The following is a 14,934-nucleotide window of genomic DNA, read 5'->3' as shown; positions in this document are numbered from 1 at the left end:
ATCTAAAAATAACATTTCATCAATTACTTTTTCATTTTCATTCACCTTTGGCTTTGATTGGAAAAAAAATGAATCAACTGACCGTGGATCAAATTTCACACCATTTTTTGAACGATTCTCGATGTCAATTTTCTCCTAACACCGACATCGACCAACCGATGTATACTCCTAGACATAAACATCTCAGGACTCTCTTGCAAACCATGTTTAGATTGGCTTGTCATTGGCAATTTGGATTGAGAAGGTCCCCACATGGGCCTACTTGCTATTCGAAATGACTTCCCTCAAAATCTATGGTCTTTTTTCATTTCTTAGTTTCTATCTTTTCTTAGGGTTTTTTTTTTTTTTTTTTCTTTTTCCTTTTTCACTAGAAGGAATGTTATTAAATCTTACATCATTCAAATGATTTTGACAATAAATAGAAATAGTATTCATCTCATTCTTAGATGATTTTATTAAAAAGCTTAATAACAGAATTCCAATTTTGAAATGGTTTTTGCTCCACTTTTGAAACTTAAGAATTTTAACCTGTTGCTTATATCATCATCAATCAAATTTACAAAATTATCCTTAATTTCTTTTTTCCTCTTCTTTCCTTCGTCTTCTCAATTTTCTCTCTTTCTTCTTTTTCTTCTTATTCCTTCCTCTTCTTTATCAATCTTCTCATCTCCCTCACCTCCTATTTCATGTTTTTTTTCCCCTTCCTCTCCCTTGTTTGCTCCATGGATTTTGTTCTTGCCGGTTTTGTGTTGCAAAACAATATGTATGTGCGAGATTATGTTTGTGTTATTTTACTTAAAAACGTCAATAAAGAGAAAAATCCTCAATTTCAAAAAGTATGACAACTTTTTTTTTTCCTCTAAATTTTGGATCATCCATTCTCGGACTCCCCCATCCCAATATATGGGGGAAAAGATGTCGTGCATTAAAGTATATATGTGTGTGAAAAATGAAATGTGTTGGTGGTAAAAGTAAAATGTAGCAAAAATCCAAAATATAGAAGTTCTTCTTACAACAGCAGCTTTTTTGTTCATCTAATTTATTATTAGGTCCTACTCATCTCTCTCTCTCTCCCCTCAGTTTTCTCAAGAAAGTTGTGTGACAGAGAAAATTCACTTCAGATTTGTGAATCAATCTCTCTACCTTGTCCCACTTCATATTTTCTCTCATGGATGCCACTGTTATGCTCCCCAAGCAAATTGGTGATATCCCTTTTGGTTTTTCTAAACAAATCTTATAATTTTATCGTTCACTTTCCGACACGTACAATTGTTTGTTTGTCTATATTAAAATACTTTAAATTTATTATCTGGCACTTGGAACAATAGCTAAGTTATATTTGTATTTATATTATTTGTATTATTCACGATTTTAACTCTATGATTTAAAAAATGTGCTATATAAACTTTATAACCTAACCCTAAAGGCATCTCTGATATACATATATAATTTGAATTATTCTCTCTAATAATAATTTGTTCTATCTCTATCTATGGATATAACTAACCATATAAATCTCGGTTTCGATTTTCTACTGTTTTACTATTTTTGTTTTCTTTATTTTTCGATTCCATAACATTTTTATTATCAGTTTTCTTTCTTTTTCTTAGGAAGAATAAGAATGTTGTGATGCTAAGATTTTTTTTATCCTAATTAGGTGTGTTTTGTTCATACTTACTTGTTTCAAGAAGATTTTTTCAAAAATGAAAAAAAAAAAAAAAGAGAGAGATTTTTTTTAAATATAAAAAAATTAACCAAAATATTTATAAGATATAGCAAAATTTTATAACTATCAATGATATGATAGACTTCTAGATAGACTCTATCAGCGTCTACTATTGATAGTTCTAAATTTTGCTATATTTTATAAATATTTTCGACAGTTTTACCATTTGAAATAATTTTAAAAAAAAAAATCTAAATTTTCATTTGCTTTATTAATATCTTAAAATTTTTCATTTTTGCTGAAAATTGATTATTCTGATGTCAATAATGCGATGCATGAATTCAAACACTTTACCTTTGTAAAGTAATCTCCACAAGAAAACAGACATTAGGTTTGGAATATACATATTATTAATCTTTGTTTTTCTTTGGTCGATAATTTATAATATATATATATATATTTAAGTTGATAATTTATCATTTCTTAGACAATTTCTTAAAATAATATATCCTTTAGACTCGAACTTATATTTTATTTTGTAGATTATTTCTTAACCATAAGAGAAATATCTGCAATTAAAAAATGGCAGTAAGTTAATGGTTTTGAAAAATTAATACAGAATTTAGTCGTGTGAGAAATATTGAGTACCTGATAGAAGAAAATGAATTTAAAATAGTTTTAAAATGGGCTTTGGGCCAAGCAATTATGGGCCTAATTTGTTGTTAAACCGGGCTTTGAGCTTCTATCTCTAGCAACGCTTACATTAGAAAATGAAGGCCGAACAAATATTTTATAAGAAAGAAATTAAAAGATATCTATAAAAATAAAACAAAAAAAATTGCAAAAGAGTCCTGTAAGATTCAGGTGATAGATTTTATTATTGTCTTCTATTATTAGTGTTTTTTTTTTCCCTCCCTGATATAACGTTGTCATGTTGGAACTTTGTTGTAACATGACAAATTCAAGAAGATAGTGTCTCTGAATTTTAGTGAATGATAGATCTCAAGCATTTATGGCTACTTTCTCTTCTATCCATATGCCCAACACCATCCATTCATATATAAAACAGAGAAGATTTAATCAAATAAATGACGTCACAGATGTCTATACAAATTTGACACTTTTAAATTAGTTAAATCTTTATTTATGGGACAATGATTAGGTACAATCTACGCAACCCTTTTTTATACATAGAAAAAAATGGAAAAGAAAACTTTCATATTGTACAATTTCATTAATATGTAGTTTGATCTGCATAAAAATGGATGCAATAATTTTTTTTCTTTGTTCATATATTGACATAGAGAACGATGATAGGTTCAAATCCTCACTTGATATCTATTTTTTTAAAAAAAATTAAGTCTATGGATACTACTTCCGCTTTCAAATTTCTTCCTTTCTTATTTACTTTTCACCAATGGTTTAAAGAATTAAGTCAAATTTTGAGAACTAAAAAAAGTAACTTTCAAAAAGTTGTTTTTTTTTTTAAAATTTGGTTAAGAATTCAACCATTGTACTTAAGAAAAATGCAAATCATGATTAAAAAAAATATAGATGAAATAGACTTGATTTTCAAAAACAAAAACAAAAAACTAAATGATTACCAAGCAAAGTCTATTGTTGTCAAAAAAATCCATCGAATTTCAAAGTACCACAATCTAATTCCAAAATTTAAGTTTTTGGAATCTTTTATCATTAAAATAAAGTCAAGTTTACTTTAAAATTAACGGAGCGAATTTATGTAATTAAATTTAGGGTGAAAAGTTTGGTCTATGATATTGCTTAGCATGTGGGTTTGGATGTCTCCCACACCTAACATTTGTGTTAATTTGGTGGGTTGCATAAGTCCCAATGTGTATATATATTGTTCAAAAGGTGGATTTCAATATAATTTAAGGTTATTTGAAAAAGTTGAGGTTATGTTTAGTAGGTAAGTTTAAGGATAATTTTTATTTATTAATCATCTTTTATATATATATATATATATACTGAATCACCAATCTAAGACTTCTTGAAATACAATTTTTTGCAAATCATAAAGGAGTTGTTTCGAATGCTAAGTTAGTTATTATATCATGTATTTTTTGATGTATACTATTTTAATCTAAGTTACAAATGATAAACAAATATGATTACAAAATTGTAAACATTATAGACAATAAGGATTTCAAATAGATTGACTATAGCTAAACGTGGTATTATGAAATCGACGAATAAAGATAAACCAAACTATAAAAAATCAACAACATATTTATATAGTTCACTAACAGTGTGCTAGCTATGTTCATGAGGCAGAGGAAGAAATTTAACTATGACAACATTATGTTAGCTACATCTCAATCAATGAGACCTCCGTACTTGATCGTTTGAAGCGTTAGATAACAGATTTGAAACATGTAAATTATAATAATTGAAAATTTTAACTGTTATAATGAGAGACCCAAACATCGAGCGGACTGTAATAGTCCACTCCACTGAATGCAAGTTAGGGCTTAAACACTCCCAAATCGACAAATATAGTACTAATATTTTGATTTGAAAATAAGTCAATTATTTTTATGTACAATTAAAATATATATATATATATATATAAAAAGAACTATAAAAGAAAACCTATACTTTTTTTGTTTAATTTTAGATTATACATGCTTAGAGTTTTAAAATTCATGAATCTAATGCCCTAATCTTAAAAGATTTGATTCTCCATCTCTTTTGAACTTAGAAAACATTGGTCAAAATCTCACAAAAACAAGGACAATTTAATACCCAAAAGCAAGAGAACACAAGAAGGGGATGGATAAGTTAAGGACTACCCTAAAAAGGGCAACACACCTCTCTTAGATTCCACCACACATTTTACGACACGTGGTTAATAAAGAATAGTATTGTTTTTTTTTTTTCAAGAAAAAAAGTAATAAAAGGGAGTATTGTTTTGGTTAAAGAGGAATAAGAAGTTAATTAAAGTCCTTTTTAAAGCAAAATTTCAACCAACAACAAAAAGAGATTGGCAGATTCCAATGAGATAACATAGTTAAATCAATTCAATCCCATTGGTCCTCAAATATTGAAGCAAGAAAGTTAAAAATAATATATTATATATTTATATGTTTTTGTAAATAAATATATAATATTTGGCCAAAAAGCAAGTTAATTCAGATCAATATCTAACAATAAAATTATATGTATGACTACTTTCTTTTTTTCTTTTTACGTGTGTTAGTTGGATTATGATTTGAGAAAAAAACAAATTATTTACTCCACGTAATCAAAACATATACACAGTGAATATAAATTATTTGACAAAATTATTTTTAAGTGAAGCACTCTTAAACAAGTAGAATTATCTTTAATATTTTGCCAAACTATTAAGAAACTTTTGGAACATTGAGTTGATTATTATAGTAGGTGGGTTACAACAGTTTGTAGGTTATAATAATTTGAGTCTCGGGTACAAACTATTTTAATCTGGATTATAATAATCTGTATCAGGGGTGTAGATTATTTTAGTATGGATAGGAAACATGAGGATATGTATGAAGTATTAAACATTGTAATAGAAGAGAAATTTGAAATAGTAATATTATAGTTAGTTATAGATTATAATAGTTGAAAATACCAACTATTATAATTGTAGTCCTAAACATGGAGCGAACTAGCCCACTCCATCAACTTCAAAGAATGAATGAGATTTGATTGAAAATTTGTATCAATTCTTTTACGAGTGAATATAAACCAATCTCTCTAATTTTGAAAATGCGTATTTTTCAAATCCTTAATGATTTATTATTTGAAAAATGATCCCTTATTATAATTATTTAGATAACTATAAAGATGCAACAAGATTAAAAAAAAATAACAGTAATAATAAAGAAGCAAGACACGACATAAAAAACTCCCACGTGTCATAAAACCGAGTGGGAGAGTAAAACATATTTCATATTACTTTAATTAGTACTATTTACTCATTTCAATTGGGAAAAAAAAAAGTAGGTAGGTGAAAGTACATTGGTGTTATAAGAGGGAGAGGTGTGGTTGGTTTGGAGTACAAGGGCTTAGAATAGAAGAAGCAAAGGATTCAAATAAACAAGAGTAAGAATGAAACGACCAAAGATTGTGGCAATACTCTCGTGATACCTACTAATCTTTATGTTTATACCTAAGTAACTTTTGTTTATAAAAAATTATTTAATGTTGTCAGACTCTACATCATTCTTAAATATGATAACGTGCATGATGACTGATATTACGATAGTATAGAAAAATTTTAGAGAATGAAAGACGAGAAAATTGAGTGATAGCTGGGTCCTTTGATAATGGAAGAAATGATGAAATGGTGATTGAAGCAGAAGAAGACAAGATGTGGGACATAGATTTTTGGGAGGAAGCCTGCAAAATCTTTACAAATAATACACCTTTCTCTCTTCCTCTTTCTAATGGTGACTCCTCTTGATTTGACCCTACACTTACACTTATTTGTTTCCAAACAATCCAACCCCATAATAAGTAAAACAAAATCCTTCTCTTTTTTCTTTCCCCCACAAGATTGGATTTTTCTTTTTTATCCTCATCAAAAGCAAGATATCTAATTATGTGAATTGTCACTTGATTTATAATTTAAACTTCAAAAAACTGCTTTATTCTAAATTTGAAATTATTCTCAAACTTAATCTTAGCGATTAGGAGAGGGATGAATTTTCTAGCTTTTTTGATTTAAGGAGAGTGACCTTGCTAAGTTCCTAGGAGTCCTTTTTAATTCTACTAGGTAATGTGAATCAAAATATACAACGCATAAAAGATGAAATCGGATTGGGTGGCAAAAGAACGAATCTTTTTAATTCTACTAAGTAATAAGAATTTTCACGACTATGCTTTAGGAACTACTCCAGAAGGTCTCATACCAATGAAGATAGTTGTCCTTACTTATATACACATAATCATTCTCTTCTCTAACCAATGTGAGATTTTGTTCGCAGTTTTAACAGTTGTTCTGTAAAATAAACATATATGTCCAAAATGAGGGAATCTTGAATATTGGAAATTGTATTATACATGTAATTGCATTCATGCAATCTTTTTAATCTAAAATTTCATGTCCTTTTCTCAAATTTTACAAGAGGGGTACCATATGTATTGGATTAAATTTTTGTGAGGATTATATTGTGCTCCTCTCATCTTAATCATGGAGGAACAATATTAGGACAAAAAAGGTAATATATTTATAAATTATAAAACAAAATCCATTAAAAAGATTGAATCATTGATTAGAAATGGACCAAATTTGAATGTATATTAATGTTATTTATTATAGTTGTTATATATAAAAAGTAGGAAGTATCTAAAATACTGATTGAATGGTCAATGTGGAGTCATTATCTGTCTCTACACACCAGAGTATGGGATTTCCTCTGTACACAAATCTAAATGGTACCAAGTGGGTAGGGCTAAGTATTTGTTGTCTTTTCTAGTGGCTAAAATGTTTAATTTTTATGTCTTTTCTCGTATCTTAACAATATTGTTGCTTCAATTTAAAATTTGTTACATATACAGTTACCTTTCCCTTAAACTTCATCTAAAAAACATTATGAAGTTCGATTGTACAATATTTGATCATACAAAATTATTTTATAAACAGAGAATTGTTTGTGTTTTTTGAAACAAACGAAATCTTTAGATTGGATGTCCCCAAGTGGTGGAACAAAGAGGTTGGAGAAATATCAATGAGAATCGGATATTGATAATGTAAAATTGTAATGTGTATACATCTCAAAACGGTGTCGTATAGAAGCAAAGGAAAAAAGTGTAGAGTTGGATGATAATTGAAACCGCTAAAATCGAACCGAATGCTAAACCAAATTGAAACCGAATTAATATGATTCGGTTCGGTTTGATATATTTTCAAAACGGATTATTGCATTTTGTTCGGTTTCAAATTTGAAAATCAATCCGAACCATTTTTTTAATATATATAATCTAAAAAATTAGAAAAAACATAAAAAATTGAAAGAAAAAAAATTGTGAAATCGAATCGAACCGAACTACTTATAATTTAAAAAATATGAAAAACATATAAATAATAAAAAAATTTAAAAAAAACATAAAATTGAACCAAATATAGAAAATACATTTCGGTTCAGCTCAATGTGAATCCCAAACCGAACTAAACCATGAACATCCCCGTAAGTAAGGGGTAGAAAGGGAAGTATGAATAGATTCCAAGCTGGAAAGGGCCGGGTTTATCGGATCCTGTCCGTTGAATTGAGCAAATCAAATATAATAATAAAAAAAATATATTGTTTTTTAAGGAAGACATCGAAGTTGAGCCAGCATCCAAGGCTATATTTTTCTTTTCCAAAGATACCCTATATAGATATTTTTTAATAAAGATCTTTTAACTCAATTTTATTTGGTTAATTTAGTTGTCGCAAAATATTAAGCATATTATGTGTACTATTTCATGGAACACAGGAGAAAATTCCCAAAAAAAAATTGTGTCTCTGACTTTTGGAATTAGTTTCTATTTAATCCTATCGAATTTAAAATGTTGCACATTTTAATATTTAAGTTTTAAGTTTGATTTCAATTTTGTTTGTAGGTATCAAAATATTACAGTGTCACCCTTAAAAATTAAGTTTTTGTTTTGATTTAGTTCCTAAGTTTTAAGATTTATACTTTTAACCTTGATTTTTCACTAATTACTCATTTTCTATCTTTTGTGTAGACTATTAATTGACGTAAAAGAATTATGTTTTACTATTTTTATCATTATTAAAATTAAGTTTAAAATTTTATTTAATAATTATTTAGTTCAATTAATAAACGTTAAGGCTGATAACTGAAAATGAATATTTAATTAAAAATTAAAGTCTAAAGCGTAAATCTTGAAATCTAGATAACTAAATTGAAACAAAACTCAAATATCAAAGGTAAAATCATAACATTTTGAATTTTAAAAACTAAATTGAAACCAATCTCGAAACTTAAAACTAAATATGCAACATTTTGAAACCTAAGGACCAAATGGAAACTAGACCCAAAACCTAAAGACTAAAATGGTGTTTTCCAAAAAAACATATTTTATACTAAGATTAGGTAAGTGTTGTACCTTATGTTCAGTTTTCACTGATATATAGAATGAGAGAATCGAACTTTTGACATTGACAATAATAGTGCAAATTTTATGTTGCCCATGTTGGCCAATTTTCAATAGCTTATTCTATATATTTGTTTTTTGGAAAATTATTTTAAATGATCAAACATTTGAAAATATTTACAAATAATAGTAAAATATCACCGTCTATTTAAGATAGATAACGATAGACTACTATCTGTGTCTATCGTCGTCTATCGATAAAGTTTTACAATATTTGTAAATATTTTACTTCTTTTCTTGTATTTAAAATCATCCCTTATTTTTTATATATATAAAAATGTGAAAATCTATATAAATGGACTAATTTCAATCAAATCAAGCATTAAGTAACAATGAACAAACCATGGAGTAATTTTACTAAAATACACAAACCAAGTTTTGGTTTTTTCATTTCCTACTAATGTTCTAAAAAACAAATCAAGTTTTGAAAAATAAAAAAGTTTTTTTTTTTAAAAAAAACATTTAATTAAATAATTTAATTATTTATTTAAGTAAGATGAAAATCATAAAGAAAGTAGAATAAAACAATTATAAAATTTAAAAAACAGTAAACAAAAAACTAAGATCTCGTTTGGTGATGGTTTGATTTTTTTATTTTTGTCTTTTAAAATTAAGTCTATAGACATTACTTCCACCTCCAAATTCTTCATTTATTATCTAGTTTTTACCCAATGGTTTAAAAAACAAAGCAAAATTTTGGAAAAAAAAACAGCTTTTAAAAACTTGTTTTTGTGTTTGGAATTTGGCTAAGAATTCAACGATTGTACTTGAGACATATGCAAAATATTGTAAGAAACATAAAAGAAATATGCCTAATTTTCAAAAACTTAAAACAAAAAATAAAATAGTTAACAAACGAGACATAAATCGTTATCAAACCGACCTTTAAAGTTACATTTCTATGTTTACATGAAAATTCACTATAGGTCGGGGTTCACTCATGTAGAACATCTAAATGGTACCAATGGTTTTTAATAGGGGTAGGTGGATTCAAATTTAAAACCACTAACTTTTTTTTTCTCATTAATACTTTATATCAATTGAGCTAATCCAAAGTTTCAACATAAAATTTCAATTTATTAGGTTTGATATTCATATACAACAAAAAAATTTGTTTACTCGTTTTTAAGAGAACATAATAAACAAATTAAAATCAAGTCCTTGGCAGACAAAGTCCAAAATCTTGATTGGAAAGTCGTGCCTCCATATAGGTGAAAGCAACTTTTCATCCATTCAAAGTCTCGTCTTCGACTAAAAGTTGAGGTTTAATTTTTCTTATCCCACATATTTTTTTCTTAAAAAAGAAAAGTTAGAAAATATGTTAGTATAGATTGAACAAAGTCGTAAAATTTCAACGTAAATGATTTAATAGTAAATTACAAAGTTAATCTACAAACTTTTATGTTTAAATTTGATCTCTCAAATTTATTTTTTTTTTTAAAAAAAAAAAACGCATATGACATATTTTAACTTCCAATTTTATTTAAATCAATAACTTGTCATTAGGCTTTTCGGACCATTTAATAGGCTATGTGCCCAAAAAAAAATAGTAAAAATTAACATACATTTGATTTTCCATGTATTTTTAATTTATCTATCTCTTCAAAAAAAAATAAAATAAAAGTTGACTTAGTGCATTATTGTTGCTTTCTTTTCAAGTATCACATTTTATTTTATCCCAAAGTGTGTATCAAATTGTTTTTTCAACCACTTCATAAGATCTCATTAAATCAGAAAAGTTGAAATGAACTTACTAGGTGAACACGAACGTGTCAAATTTTTATGGGATGCAAATTATTATTGATTTGTTCAATTTTGGATTAATATGATTTCTACCTTTCTATTTATGGCCATCTTTTCAAATCATCTATTTGTCAATTCATCTTTTTTTATGGTTTAAATTAATGTCTAAGTAATTATTATTATTATTATTATTTTTTTTTTTGCCTAGAAAGAAAATATCGAATAAATTGTAGGAACATAGGTAGGCAAATAGAGTCTAAATAAGTTTGACCTAATTCACATAGGTATATGTTAATGGCCAAGAGCTCTTTAGTTCACATTCTCAATTCCGTTGTATTAAGGAAAAAAAGCAAAAACAAAAACAAATAGAATAAACAAAGATATTTCAATATATTTTTCATTAAACACATGAATTTATTACAAATACAAAGATTTTTCTTATTGAAGAGGTAAATACTAAGATTTGAATCATAACTAAAAAAATTCTAAATCATTCCAGAGTATTTGAGATAAGCAGAGGTGTGAAGTGTGGGAAGTTGTGAACTCATATCCAGCTGACAACGTAAGGTCTTAATTAGACACAAAGTTGATTGTATTATTATTATTATTTTTAAGTATTCGGCCCAAAAACTCAACTTTATCCAAATAGACATGCATATTATCTTTGGAAGACGGATCATGTTTAAAAGCTACAATAAAACCTTAAAAGCTCACATATGACTAAAAGATAGAAATATAAAAAATAAATACTCCAATAATTTATTAAAAATATTAAAAAAAAAAAGTTAAATTACAACTTGTGTTTTGACGAATAAATATTTTAAAAAATAAAAATTAATCAATCTATTATACATAAATTTATTTTTTTTAGTATCACTATTGTAATGAGACAAGAGATTGAACAATCGGTCTCTTAAATTGAAATGCATGTCAATACCATTGACCTATGTTCACTTTGGTTACATTAATTTAAATTTTATATCAAATGAAATCTTATACTTTTGAATTTTATGTCCAAAAAATTTGTAAAATTAAAAAATATTGGATAGGTCAACGATCACTAGATCAACCATTTAAAATATTATTTATTTAAAAAAAATAAAATTAAAAAATATATAAACACTTTATTAAGAATAATTTATAAGATACAAAATTAAAAATTCACAAAACAAATATACATAAACCTCAAAGTTGAAAATCCTCCAGAAGAAGTAAAAAAAGGGATATAAATGAAGAGAGAGGGAAAATAGGTAGTAAATCAATCAAGCTTTCAACTTTAATTCATGAAGAACATCTAATAAAGTCTTCATCTCTCTCAATTTTTTGCTCCTTAATTTCCTTTCTACTGAAAACCCACTTTGAAAGAGAGAGATGAAGTAAATATTGACATGATTCAAGATGATAATTTGTAGAATGATCTCACAGTAATATTAAATACCATTTTTTTCCCATTCTTAACACCACGGCCCCCCCCCCCCAAAAAAAAGATGAGTTTGAGAAATTCATTCAAATGCAATTGTAATGATGAAGCAATCTATTGGCCTCTCTAAGGCCACTGAAATAAGCTCCATGAGTTGTTGAATAATGGGTTCTGTGAGTTGCTTCACCTGCAAACAGAATCTGAAGTAATGGAGCTTTTGAAGATTCTTCTGTTCTTGGCAATGGCTCTGCCATGGCGTCCAAATCTTCACCGCTTGATCCCACTGCAACGTATGAATATGAGCCTAAAAACAGAGGATCGCTTCCCCATTGGCTCTTCAAAACCTGGCTGAAACTGAATTCAACGTTTTCGTTCGTGTTTCGGTGGCCGTTAATGTTGTTACAGCAAGTGGAATCTGATTCTAAATTTTCGTTTTGGGATTTGTGAATCAGGAAGTTTCTGATGGTTGTTGAAACTCCATTGATGATTTCGTCGTCTTTGAGTTTTTCGAGGTGAAGTGCTTCTTCTCCGGCCAACCAAGATAATAAGATTGACGAATTTTGATAGATGGGTCGGAGAGTGGTGGTTCTTCTCATCCACCATGGTATTTTTTTCCGCCGGAACTCGGAATCCGGCTGGTGAAAAACGAAATTCAGGCAAGGAAATTGGTGGGTTCTCTTTAAATCTTGGCCGTTGTCGGTGACCGGAGCTAGCCGGAGAAATAGCTTGTTGACGACGCCGAATCCCAACCGGGAAATCGCCTGTCTTTTAAACGATGGTAAGGGAGGATGAAACAGAGCTGAATCTGGCTGAGTTCCGGCCTTCAGGACTCCGAGTGAAACGGTGATGATTACATGATCGGCCGAGATGTGGGAGCCGTCGGCGAAATGAAGCGTCACCGGCGTTGGAATATTACGAGGATTAGGCTCAGGATGCCATTCGATTTTGGTAACTTTTTTGCCCAATTGGACTAAACCAGGGGGAAGAACAGAGGCGATTGATTCGATTACGCTCAAATAGCCTTTGGCAATGGTGATTTCTTCGCCGGGGAACATTTGGTACTCACTTTCAGAGATGAAATCTAACGTCGAGAGGTCGCCGGCGGAGGTGTAAGTTCTTTGGTTGTTTTCATACATGGCGAAAATGGCTTCCTCGAGAGATTTTTGGCTCCATTCTTTACACCCATTGAGCTCTGTTTGGCCATTTTTAGAAAGCCAGTACGAATCAAGGCCTCGCCGGAGAAAATCTCCAACGCTGAGTTTGTCGTAATTAGATTGCTGGAAAATGTTGGAGTCGCCGGTGATTTTTCCCTGAGCGAAATCCATGAGGTTTTGGAAGAGAGCGGAAATGGGGTCGACGGTGGCCGGAGAAAGGTCAACGCCGCCCTCTGCGACGGTGGTGGATTGGCCAGAGTAGCCATCCATGCACTCCCATGGCTGGTCGGAGTGAAGAGCACCGATTTCATCGGCGATTTTATAAAGTGGGCTGCCGCCGATTCCATGGATCCACGTGGCACCCATCTCTATTCTCTCGCCCATAAACTCGGCCGTGTTGATTCTGCCGCCGATTCTTCCGCCGCCCTCCACGACGGAGATATCAAACAAATCTTCCGAACCCTCCGTCGTGTAGAGCTTATTCGCCGCCGTGAGCCCCGCCATTCCCGCCCCAATAATCACAATTTTCGCCTTCTTTAACACCATTCTTAAACTGAAATTCAACCAAAGAAAAAAAAAAGAAAATTGAAGAAGAAGAAAGAAGTTGGAAAAGAGAAGTGGGTGAGAAAAATGAGTAAGTGAAGAGAGGAACTTATAAGGATGTCTGGTATTTGGCTTCTTCATACTTCTTTACTCCACACTTTTTTTTCCCTTTTTTAAATCAATAATTTGAAACCTCAGTTAAATTAATTGAAATTTAGTCTAATAAAGACAGGGCTCTACTTTTGCTGCTGATATACACAAATTTGAGTTACTTTTTTAAAAATATATATATATTTTTATATGTTTTATCTGAAGATGTCTCAACCCCACTGCCATTAAGAATATTGGCCACCCAGTAGTATTTCACATTTTTTTAATTATTTTCTTACCGTGACTCAGAAAAATCCAAGATTCAATGACAATATCGGACGAGGACCTTTAATTGTTTTCAAAACTTATTAGAGAAATATTGTTGTTTTGAAACTTATTAAAGAAATAGAAGTTGAAGGTTGAGGATTCAACTAATGTAGACGTCGAACATTGAGAACTCGACAAACAAAGAAAAACTTAAAAACAAGGGTTGTCGAGGGTAAGTCGAAACTTCGACCCTCGATAAAGAAAAGGAAATCTCGCTAGTTTTACATAAGTCGAAACTTCAACCCTCGACAAGGAAGATAAGTGGGTGAAGCAGATTGTAAGAAAGATTGAGATTGTGAGATTGAAAGTGAGATTGTAGGAGAAAGCGAGAGATTGTGAGATTGAAAGTGAGATTGTAGGAGAAAGCGAGATTGTAGGATGGGACAATCTCCAACGTCATTTTGTTCACTTGATGTTCCTACCACTGTTAGCTAATCTCCATGATGCATGGCGGTATTCGTGGGGTGGAGCATGCTTGGCATGATTGTATAGACAACTATGCAAAGCAACAAGACTGAGGTTCGAGAGATAGCTGGGCCTCTCATACTTTTGTAACAATGGGCTTGGGAGTGATTTCCAACAATGGCTCCACAACTACAACATGTTAATGACACTCAGTTGGTTGGACGAACCTACGGTTCTCGATATGTTGTTTTAATTCAATTTAATTTTTTTTATCACTGATCTAGTTAATTTAAATTACCAGTATAGATACATGTTTGATCTGCTTCAACCTGAACAGGTACGTTATACTAAATATAATTGATTATTTTATACACATTTTTATTGTAATTAATTGATTATCAATTCGATTTTCAGTAAAATGTCTCATCGCCTTATA

At 29.7% G+C, this 14,934-nt stretch overlaps 1 protein-coding gene across 1 annotated transcript; it reads right to left on the bottom strand.

Moving 5' to 3' along the window:
* Positions 1-11,806: 11,806 nt before the first annotated feature.
* PAO5 (polyamine oxidase 5) lies at positions 11,807-13,869 on the bottom strand. The gene has a single exon (XM_039033470.2). It carries the CDS (start codon positions 13,815-13,817, stop codon positions 12,066-12,068), a length of 1,752 nt encoding a protein of 583 aa, XP_038889398.1. The 5' UTR covers positions 13,818-13,869; the 3' UTR covers positions 11,807-12,065.
* Between the last annotated feature and the right edge of the window lie 1,065 nt (positions 13,870-14,934).

This window comes from Benincasa hispida, chromosome 6 (genome assembly GCF_027475165.1).
Source record: "Benincasa hispida cultivar pf3 chromosome 6, pf3_genome.v1.1, whole genome shotgun sequence".
In the NCBI taxonomy this organism is placed as follows: domain Eukaryota; kingdom Viridiplantae; phylum Streptophyta; class Magnoliopsida; order Cucurbitales; family Cucurbitaceae; genus Benincasa; species Benincasa hispida.
The sequence above is the reverse complement of the archived record's forward strand: the minus strand, read 5'-3'. Positions and strand labels throughout refer to the sequence as shown.